Genomic DNA, 11436 nt, shown 5'->3' with positions numbered 1-11436 from the left:
TCTGTGCTGTGGGTGGCTATTGGTTCAACACGGGTCAAATAAACCCACAAACTAGTGAGTTACTAACTGGACTACTTGACTTCAAGTCATTAGAAATAAGAAGCCTCTGTTAAAATGGCACAATCCAAATTAGTTTTACAGGCATTCTCTTTTCAGTTAAGGAGAGATGCAGAAGACCTGATTTAGGATCCTTTTTGTTTGTTTATTTATTTCTTTTTTTGTTTGTTTGTTTAAAATGGTTTGAAAATGTGGGAGATTTTTATAGTTTAGTATTGCAAGAATTTGTTTGAAAAAACATGCCAATTTTAAAGGTTAACAAAAAGAACTGTTTATCAGATTTCATTTTGTAGATTACAGAGCTGTACATTTTTAGTTTGTTGTATATAAAGAAAACGTGGATTTCAATTATGTTCTAGTTTTTCAGTTGTAACAAAAAAGCTAAAGTAGAGGGGATAAAAGAAAGAAATATCTGATGTTTCAAATAATAAAGGTCATCAAGTATATACCTGTCCTGAAGGTTTCTTAAATACTGTTTAATATTTTTTTTGAATACTTCCTCTAGAAAAAAAATACATCCATGAATGTCTTTCTCTATATTTACCTGATTTGTTTTATTTTATTATTATTTTTGCATAAAAGTAAATTATGTAATTAAATGGCAGCAGGAAATGTCAGTCAAAATTCAACATGTAATATGTTGCATTTTAAGAATGCATTAGAGAATAACATAAATGTTGTTTTAAAAAAATAAAACCGTTATATAAAGTATTTGGTTGTGTAGCTTTGATTTGTCGTCATATTGCTGATTTTGTTGTCAGAGTTTGAGAGTTGTATTTTTGCTCAACTCTGATTTGAGTTGTATTTTTGCACATCTGATGTGACACTTGCAGAGTGATTTAATGCAATTTTTTAATGAATTTTATATTATTTATTATATCAACTTATACACACTCCACATAATAAAGATATCTTATAAACATGCTGTAGAAGTACTTTACTGTACACAAGTCTTAACCTTAATGGGCAAGAAAATGAAATTTAGACCATTACTGTCTGCCACACAACACCAATGGTATATGGAAAAATAGAAGTGCCTTAAACAATATTTTAAAATGGACTGCAAGACATCAGGAATAAGCATGGTACAAGCTATTCTGTCTATGGGTACAAGCAGGATACAAGCCATGTCGAGGACCGTGTTGCCAAGTCTTTTGTGAAACATCTTCCTATGAAATGCAATTAACTTTTGTTTTTACATTATACGACATAAATATTTCATCCGTGGGTTTAAACACATGGAACGATAGAGGATTTTTACTCGCAATTTTTTTCACAAATGTCTTCCTTTTGATGATAAGTATTTAATTGTGACACAGATGGCAACCATAGGATGGCAACCCACATCCTTGCTTCCATTTCCGCGCGCCATCTTGTCCCCACAACTCAGCGTTACAGAACGCATCGCGTGCGTCTTCCAGCATTACAGAGAAAAACAGGCAAAAACTATCTAAAATTAGTTCGAATGAATTAAGAAACGTCGGTCCGCCACTCGCGCGCCTCGTTGGACGCGTTGTAGATATATTTGTTTGGGGTAACGGTCGTTTTATTTCGTTTTGTATTTTAATGGAGTTGTGAAAGCCCAGCCATGGCGGTTAGTCAGCAGCAACAACAGCAGCAGGCCGTGAGCAAACCGGCCGGCGGGAAACATGGCAACGTTTTGCCGTTATGGGGCAACGAGAAGACTATGAACCTCAACCCGATGATCCTGACAAACGTCCTGTCGTCTCCCTACTTCAAAGTGCAGCTGTACGAACTCAAGACGTACCACGAGGTGGTTGACGAGATTTACTTCAAGGTGGTGAAACAAACCTGGGCCGTTGCGCGTGAAGCCCGCGGTTTACTTTTCTATTTTATTTTTCATATTATTGATGCTTTGAGTAGCTATATGGCTCATTTGTGGTTATTTTTCTTTTAGACTTAAACATTTTAAACATTCTGTGTTTATTATTATGTGAGCTAAAGTAGAAGTGTTAGGCCTAAAAGGCTAATATGCTAACTAGTTCAAATGTAGCTAACGTTATATTATGGCTAAAGTTAGCTTATTCTAAAATGAGTATTTTGTCATCACGTCAACCACATGTTATTCAAAACTCGTATCATTGACTATATATATATATATATATATATATATTATAGACTTTTAAATATATTATTGACCGCTTCAGTCACCATTTAACGTACTTTAATTGTTTGGAAAAGCATTCAACGAAAGTAAATAGTGACTGATAATATATTTATCGTTCCAGAAATCACCATAGCAACAGCAGTTTCAACAGTTAAGAAAAATAAATGTAGTTCACATCAAGAACAATAACTTTAAAGATAAATAATTGTATTTGTGTCGACTCCATCCGACGATAACATTTAGCCTAGTTTCATAAGCGCGCTCTACAGTAATGTCGTCTGTCGCTTTAAATTCTCGAGCTCTTTAATGGGATAGTTTACCCAAAAATTTTAATTCAGTCATTCAACGTTGCTCACCCTCAGGTTGTTCCAAACCTGTATGCATTTCTTTCTTCTGCTGAACACAAAAGAATATACTTGTAACCAAAAAGTATTTTATTCCCAATATAATGAAAGTAATTGGGGTCCATCAACTGTTTGGTTTCCCATATACAAAAAAAAAAAAATTTGTTTTCCGCAGAGGAAAAAAATGAATACAGGTTTGTAACAACATCAGGGTGAGTAAATGACTGAATTTTTGGGTGAAATATCCATTTAAACTAGCTGTTAATGTTTTATCTTTCATCAGCTGGAAAGAAAATTATTAAACTGATTTTAATATTATTCCTCTGTCGTCCTTGGTACCATGAATGGCCCTTTATTTTTGCTACTAAAACTATGATAACTTTGCATTAGCCAGTATTGTTGCAACAATACCTAAAATATTCTACAGTCTTTTCTGTTATAATGATTTTCCATGATTATAATTTTTTAAGAATTATCTTTAAGTAAAAGTGTTTGTAAGGTTAATATGATTAGCTTTACTAGTACACTAATACAATAGTTTGTATTAATTTTGAAAAACAAGTGTGGTTGGATTGATGTGATTTTGGTGATTATTTGAACAGTGGTGATTTGATAGTTTTATCCAATTTATTGCCAGGTTTGAATACATTTAAATGCTTAATCTAATTTAAATATCTTTAATAGGTCAACCATGTGGAGCCATGGGAAAAAGGCAGCAGGAAGACAGCGGGACAGACGGGAATGTGCGGAGGGGTAAGTAGAAGTACGTGCCTTGAGACCTCCACAACTTCATCCTCCCATCCTCTTCGTAACTTTGATTAAATAAAGGGAGAGATTTGCTTGATCTAAACATGAATCTATCTTTAAATGTCATGATGTTTGTCCTGCAGGTTCGAGGAGTTGGGACGGGTGGGATCGTGTCCACTGCATTTTGCTTGCTGTATAAGCTGTTCACACTGAAACTTACCCGCAAACAAGTGATGGGTCTCATCACCCACACAGATTCGCCCTATATCAGGGCACTGGGCTTTATGTACATCAGGTATGACTCGGATCCACCTCAGACGTTTAACATTAACTGAGTTTCTTTGTTTCAGGAATTAGTTTTCAATTGTCTTAATATTTAGCATTTTCCATGGAGGGTAAACTCGTTGCCTTTGCTAAGGAATATGTAGAGCAGAAGAGCCCAAAATTCTCTTGAGTCAAAATCTGTTAAGTGGTAATTAAATGTAACACACCATGAATCAAATATCATCTTTTATTGGAAAATTAAACATTTTATTTAACTTTGATCAATACTTTAATCTTTTAAATTACTGAGAGTGAAGAACAAATTTATACTTGAGTGCGTTATGCATTAGGCACGTTATCGTCTCTGACAGACAGCATGTTGAAGCCCTGATTTGTGTCCCTCTTATCGGAAAAGACTCATTCAAAACATCAGGTAGTGTGGGTTTTCCAGGAAATGCGTATACACGCTGGCCCTCTGCTTCTCGTAAATACTAACGTGTATTGTGCACGTTATTTTTTGACAGACATCGATGTCGTGATATTCAAATGATGTGGATTTGAAAACAGAAGGAATCGTAAGGTAATCATTATTCATTTCTTAGCCGGCAAATATTCGGTTAAGTGATTGCTGCCCATGAGTGTGTTATGTCGAGGTTTTTAGTTCTGATATTCCAAGCAAAGTTTTTGACGAACACGATACCGTGCATAAGGGGTGAAATTTGTTCGATTTTTGGTACTTTTCAAACGTGCTGGAGACGTTCTAAATGCTTTGAGTATTTATTATTCTTATTTTACCAAATGAAGTTTGTCATGGCTTAAACTACGTTACACAGACTGAAATGTTTGGCTTGTCAAAAAAATTACATTCAGCTATCGCATGTTCATTTTTTTTACCAGGAAAGGAGTGATTTAATGCAAAAGCTGTTTTTATGGTCTCTTATATCAAAAACCTTTTATTTAAAATCAAGATCCTGTTGTAAACAAGTCAAAATCACTTTTTAAAGCAGTTTTTCCACTATTACCCCTTAGCAGATTTTGACTCAATTAATAATTTAGGTCATGGACATGGTACATTGTTAGTTTGGATGGTGCATATTTCTTTGTTTGACCACAGCATGTCCCAATGAATATACACTTATCATGTCATATGTGTATTTCAGGTATACTCAACCTCCTCCTGACTTGGTTGACTGGTATGATGAGTTCCTTGACGACGAGGAGGTATGTCACCACGGGTAATGCCTTAATCTCTCTCTTATTTCTAATGTACATAGTTGTAATAAGAAAGCTTTAGGCCATATGCTGATTGTGATGCACATTGCTGTCCTTCAACCTTTGACCTCATTTGGCTTAATATTCCCTATAGGATACGCAGTTAAATCACAAGCAAATTTTTTGCAAATGGTCCTTTGAGCTAGATGTGAAGGTGGTTCCTCTGTGGTTAAATACGAATTCAGTGATTGCTTGCCATATTCTCTTAGCCCGGATAATGGCAGTCTGTATGTGACACTATGCCTCAATGATTCATAGAGATTTCTATTTGATTTTAAATATCAGATATCCATTACTGGGTGCTGACTCATCTCTCATGCACCTGCACACCCACTAATTATGTATTTGGTAAAATATTATCCATTAAAAAAATTCCAGTAAAGGAGATCTTATTCGCATTGAGCAAACATTGCTGCCAGGCATGATGGTGGTTGTGTGTGTCTCTGGCTGACTGCCCTGTTCTCTCTCCCAGATGGCCCTTGTGATGCGGGTGGATTGGATATAGGGTGTGCTCCACATTCTTGGCTGGCGTTCGTGAGTGCAGTTAGAAAAGCTCACCTACCCACTCCACCCCTTCACACTCACCGGTGCATCATATATGTCAGCTGACCTGCAACCTCCTCAGCATCGCACCTATTTTGATTCAGTGCATAGTAAGAGACATTGTGGAAGTTAATTATTTTAAGCTCATGCAGTGGTTTGAACTATTAAACATTGATATAATAAACTTTTTTCTTTAAAAAATAATAATAATAATAATAATATAGACAGGCATTAAGTTCCATTTAAAATCATATGTATTTAAATGTTGACATGAGACAAGCAGGCTAGAAAATGCCTTTTTATTCTATATAAGGAGGATTGGCACATTACATGACCAGATTTATATACTTGTGAATAAGTTATTCATACAATGGCATTACTTATGTGTCCATGCTGTTTATTTGCTATCATAAAGTCCAAAATGATAGTGAAATAAACAAAATTACTTAAAATACTGAATATTAAGTCAGGTGAGAGCAGAGGTGAAGACTCAGTATTTGGTCATCACAAATAAAGCATTTTATACAGTTTACAGTGTAAAGGCTTTAGGGGTCTAATCATTAGCGTTGTGTTACCAGAGGCCATGCGATAAGTGCATGTCTAAGTTTGTGGTGTTAATGGTTTTCCTTCCTCTTCCTTGTGTTTGTGATCAGGATTTGGACGTGAAGGCTGGAGGAGGCTGTGTAATGACGGTCGGAGAGATGCTCCGCTCCTTCCTGACCAAGCTGGAGTGGTTCTCAACATTGTTCCCACGAATACCTGTTCCTGTGCAGAAGGCAATTGACCAGCACATGAAGAGTCGACCACGTAAAGCCCTGCAAAAAGATGAGCAGGAGGAGGAGGAGGTGGTGGTGGCAACCGATTCAGCAAGGCACGGGGAGAAGCGCCGTTCCAGGTACAGTCTTTGTGTGTGGGTGGGCTGAGATTATTTGGCTAACCACCAGATCAGCGTTTGTCATGTTGTGTTTGAACGATCGCCAACCACTTTTAATTGTTCAAAGTTTCAAGACAAGCCTTGGGATAGAATAAATGTCTTTTGTAAACCGAAGCAACTGGTCCCAATAATACCAGTAGTTTTGGCACAGATGCAAGAAGCTACTTTTTTACCACTGATGCTTTTTATTTCTTTTTTGTTCATTTTCTCTGTAATATGCTACACATATAATCAGGGTGGGAAATTAACTTTTTTGTCCACCAGCCACAGTGGCTGGTGGATGCCCAATTTTACCAGCCACTTATATTTTTTACCAGCCTCTTTTTCTGTAATTCAAATTCCAAGAAAGAAATTGCTTCAATACGTTTTTTATTTATTTCAGGGTACGTACCCCCAGGATCCTCCAGCTTAAATTCAAGGCTTTTTAAGACCTTTTTAATACCATTTCAAATGAAATTCAATGCCAACTTCGTACCCATTCCAACATAAGTATGAGGGGAAAATATAAAATCTGTATAAATTTTAAACCCTGGAAAATAATTATGTAGGCTACTATGTAGGCTAGTTGAATTAAATAAAACATTTTATTTAAATGATCAGTTATATTTAATGCATACGCAACAGCGTTGTAGTGCGCTTGGTGTGTGTAGGCCAGTGTTCATTTTGGCAACCATTTTTGATTCAGTCTTAGTCTTCAACTTCAGACGAAAATGCTTATGAATGCAAACTTTTAGTCATTACTTTTAGTAAACTGCAGTTACTTTAGGTAGCTATTTTATATGTAGTCTTTAGACAGAAAAATGTCATAATTATTGTCTCTAGGCCATTCAATTAAGCTTATGAGAAATTATTTACATTGCACTCTTTAGCACTTGTGCAATTCTACATATCCCTTTTCCTAAGTTCCGTGGTTCTCCAATTTTTTTGAGTGCCGTACCCCCTCTTCCACTTAGACTGCAGTCACACCTTTTCCATTAAGGGACAATATTCGCCCCCTTTAATACATTTTTCCATTTAATTTTTAACCTTTATAATACCTTTTAAAAATAAATAATGCTTTAAATAAAACAATGTTCAATAAATATGCAATGTTAAAAAAACGTTTAATATTAATACAAATATTATATTAAAATAGCCAGTAGGTGGCGGTCATCGAGTCATTAATTCATTGCATCTCACGGTTCGTTCAAAGCCACAGATTTCGTTGCAAAATAGAGCAATAAGCCGGACTATACTGTTTTAAATGCAGTACATCACTTAAATGTTACCCTTTTTTTTTTTACTGTTGTATACAATCAATGTCACATTTGAAATCGTGTGGATATTCGGGAAACATTGCATTCTTGCTCATATATGATCAACATTAAAAACACTGCTGGATATCAGCCTGCATTTTGATCGCAGATTTAGTCGCACAAACAGCGCAAGCGGCTCGTGACAGAACACAGACCGACTGAATGACACTTTAATTTAAGTAGAAAATCTCAAATAAAGATCGCCAGCTTGTCTGTGTTTTCAGATCATCCGCGCTTCAGCAGTGTAGAGAGCGCGCGCGCATTGCCAGATACTATTGAAAAGACCGTGTAGAAAACATGTTCTTTTAACAGAAAAGCTCTGATTTGGGGTTTAAATTATTGAATTCTGGCATTTGTGGCCACAGCGGATTAAACCGACACTTCCCATTTCAGACGAACCTAAGTGCAGTGCATAGACTGGTCGTCGGGAAGATAGGATAATGTTTCCCTTCGTCATCAATGCGCCACTTGTTAGAAAAGTAACGTTACCTTTTCGTTTTCTTTACTTCGCCCTCAGTTTGTAGTTGTTCATTTATAACTGCTGACTCCGCTGCGGGCCTCCTAACACCAGGGATATGTCGCCAGATTAAAAAGAATAATTTCCCTTTCTTCTGCACCAGCTCAGCTATATATACACTTTTTTTATTCTTAGCTATGTGTATAAATTATAGCGGTCTCTTCGGCGCCGTGACACACAGCGCTGAAAACCAATCAAAAGAGTTACTCGACAAAAGTGTATTATTGTTACTTAGCAACCGCATTCTTTGACAAAGGCTGTCCAATCCGTACAATGAAATCACTCGCAGCATGTGTTTATTGGTTACTACTTAATACATTCAATGTTATGTAAAGACGCGTTTACGCGCGCTTTTGGTGCGAACGCAGCATTATTATAATCCACCCGCCACTGTGGCTGGTATACACGGCAAAGTGACCCGCCACTTTGAAAAAGTACCCGCCCTCGGCGGGTGGCGGGTGCTAATTTCCCACCCTGCATATAATGGATATTCTTGGATTATTGTAACAATTAAAGTCTGTTCATGAGAAGTTTTGTGGTGCAGCTACTCTGGCTGTCATGCGTTTTACCTTTTTTCCTCGTTTTTTTATTTGGTCATGAATTTGCTCCCAGTATCGTAAAAGTAGAAGTATTGTAGACTTTGATTTAGTCTTCAATCTCATTTGAGTTTACATAATTTAAACTGTAGCCCAAAGTTTTGTTCACCCTTTTTAGATTCTAGTTCCTTTTGAAATGCATAATTTAATTTCTACTATGAGTTACTTGGCTACAGCAGTTACTGTCTTTCATATCTGGTAATGTTATAATGTAAGAAATATTATTGCTATTACAAAATTACTCCACTCTCTCCTATTTGACAAGGTGTCTTGCTTGTGTATGTGCTCTGTTCAATGATTTGTGTTCTTATGTATGTGTTAAGGACACCTAGGAAAAGTCAGAGTCCCAAGAGATCCCAAAATCGTTCCCGGAGTCGCAGCCATCACAAAGAAAAACATGGTGCCAGCTTCGACCGCGAACTGGAAAGAGAACGTGATCGTCAACGCAAAGAAAGGGATGGAAAAGACCGGGATGGAAAGGACCGGGATAGAGACAGGGACCGGGATAGAGACAGGGAGAGAGACCGAGATAGACGGCGTTCCAGAACACCAGACCGAACCACAGAACGTAGCAAGGAACGACGTCGGAGTCTCAGTGTGAGCCGAGAGAAGCGGAATGAGAGGAAAGACCGAGATAAAGAGAGGGAGGCAGAGAGCGAGAGAGAGCGTAGTCGCAGGAAAGACCGAGAGCATCATAAAGATCGGGAGAGGTCAAAAGACAAGAGAAGTAAGGGGGAGGGAGATGAGCGGAGGCACAAGGAAGATAAGGAGGATAGGAAGCACAGGGAAGAAAAGAAGAGCAAGCGCTCAAGGAGCAGAAGCAGAGACAAGAAACACAAAACCGAGCGATCTAGCAAGAAACGCTCTCGCTCAGGCAGCAAGAGCAGGCAGGAAGTAGGGGAGGAGAAGAACAGGAAGCGGGATCACAGCCATAGTAAGGAACGGTCACACAAGCGCAGTCGCAGCAAAGAGCGATCGCACCGTAGAGAATCCAGCAATGGACGAGAACATGTAAAACAAGATCGCCACAGTCCCGAACCAGGTGAAAGAACAAACAGTGTTCGAGCGGAGTCTCCCTGATCCAAGTCTGTCTCCATCTCCTCTCTCAGATTCCCTCTGCACCTTTATTCCGGTCCCTCTCTTATTACTTCATGTCCTTATCTATAATCCTCTTGTGCACCACTTGTGTTGAGTAAACCAATGGAAAAGCCTGGATTTTTTTTTTTTTTTTTCTGCACTATTATCCGCCAATTGTGTAGATATTAAAAATGTCATTTTTTCTCAGTTGCTCGTTACTGATGTCTGGACTGGAAATGGCATTTTAAAATAATTTTTTAGTCCATTTTCTCCCCCAATTTGTTTTCAGGATTCTCACAAATGGCTTTGTACATAGAGCTCAGAGAATGTTTTAAATTTCAACAAGGTGACCACAGAGTTAAGTTTGTGCACAGGCTGTTGAAAGCTGTGCTGACATTGCTGTTTGATTCATTGCTCTGTTGCATCTCGTTTTTTCTAATAAAAATTATTGTATGAAACAAATTGCTCAGTTGTTTTTATTTTTAATGTAAAAAAATCTTATTTTGATAGTTTGTGCTAACATACAAACCTTTCAAGACAAACCTTCCGTGATCTATCAGGTTGTTAAATTAAGTCGTGCTTTGCGGTGTGATTTCAACTTTATTTTTAAAAAGGTAATTGTCAATTTCTATGTACTGTACTACCCATAATCCTAGAGTGAGATCTGAAAAGCAGTAAGACTAGTAGTGGCTACCTATTCCCATGAAGCATTGTGAATTATGTAATCTAGTCAGTCCTTTTCTTGAAATGATTTATGATGTTTTTTTATTGAACCATTATTTCTGATTCAGTTATGTCTGTTACATTGGGATAATGGGTTAAGTAGTTAATTCAGAGATTTTTAATACAGTAGTTAACAGTGATTTCCAGAGCCGGACAGTAACTGAGTACATTTACTTGAGTACAGTATTTAAGTACAATTTTGAGGGTTCTGTACTTTACTCGAGTATCATTTTTGGGGAGTACTCATGACTATTCAAGTACATTTGAGAGGCAAATGTTGTACTCTTTACTCCACTACATTTCTATCCATAACCGTGAGTACCCGTTACTTCTTCTAAAAAAAAAAATCTCGGAAACTCAAATTGTTGTTTCCCTCTCAAACGTGACTGGATTGTGCAGGCGCCACTGATTGGGACAGCCTATCAGCAATCACCTTTCAGATTCAGGTTCAGAGGTGTGTCAGAACATTGCTATATTGCTGCCTTTGCTGGTTTAGGTTTATTGATTTGATTGATGAAAAAACAGACACTCACATGTACACACAATTGTTAGCTGAATTTTCTTTTCTGATATTACACATTAATGTAAGCTGAGCATTTGCTTTGATGTTCTTGAGTATGCAGTGTGTTTGTTTAACAAAGTCAGGTGCAAAAAATCCATTAAAACTCTAGCAGAGGTTTGTTAGAGCGTTGCCATTGTGCTATTGCCTTGTGGGTAAAAAGATGAAAATTACTTGATTTCATTTTACATTATCCAAGGTATTAACATTTTTCATAACTCCATGTAGGACGTTTCTGTATATAAATGTAAGCACTGTGGCAGTAGTAATGCAATATTTAGAAAATGTACTCTTGATACTCAAGTACTTTTAAAAACGAGTACTTCAGTACTTTTACTTGAGTAGACATCTGACTGTAGTACTTTTACTTGTACTTGAGT

General features: G+C 37.1%; 1 protein-coding gene across 1 annotated transcript; it reads left to right on the top strand.

Moving 5' to 3' along the window:
- Window positions 1-1136: 1136 nt before the first annotated feature.
- On the top strand, window positions 1137-10234 carry prpf38b (pre-mRNA processing factor 38B). Its single transcript, XM_079614400.1, has 6 exons — window positions 1137-1855; window positions 3214-3282; window positions 3420-3571; window positions 4701-4761; window positions 6009-6250; window positions 9021-10234. The coding sequence occupies exons 1-6, from the start codon at window positions 1646-1648 to the stop codon at window positions 9775-9777; spliced, it is 1491 nt and encodes a 496-aa protein (XP_079470526.1). The 5' UTR covers window positions 1137-1645; the 3' UTR covers window positions 9778-10234.
- The last annotated feature ends 1202 nt before the right edge of the window (window positions 10235-11436 follow it).

This window comes from Phoxinus phoxinus (genome assembly GCF_949152265.1).
Source record: "Phoxinus phoxinus genome assembly, chromosome: 5".
Lineage (NCBI taxonomy): Eukaryota > Metazoa > Chordata > Actinopteri > Cypriniformes > Leuciscidae > Phoxinus > Phoxinus phoxinus.
The sequence above is the reverse complement of the archived record's forward strand: the minus strand, read 5'-3'. Positions and strand labels throughout refer to the sequence as shown.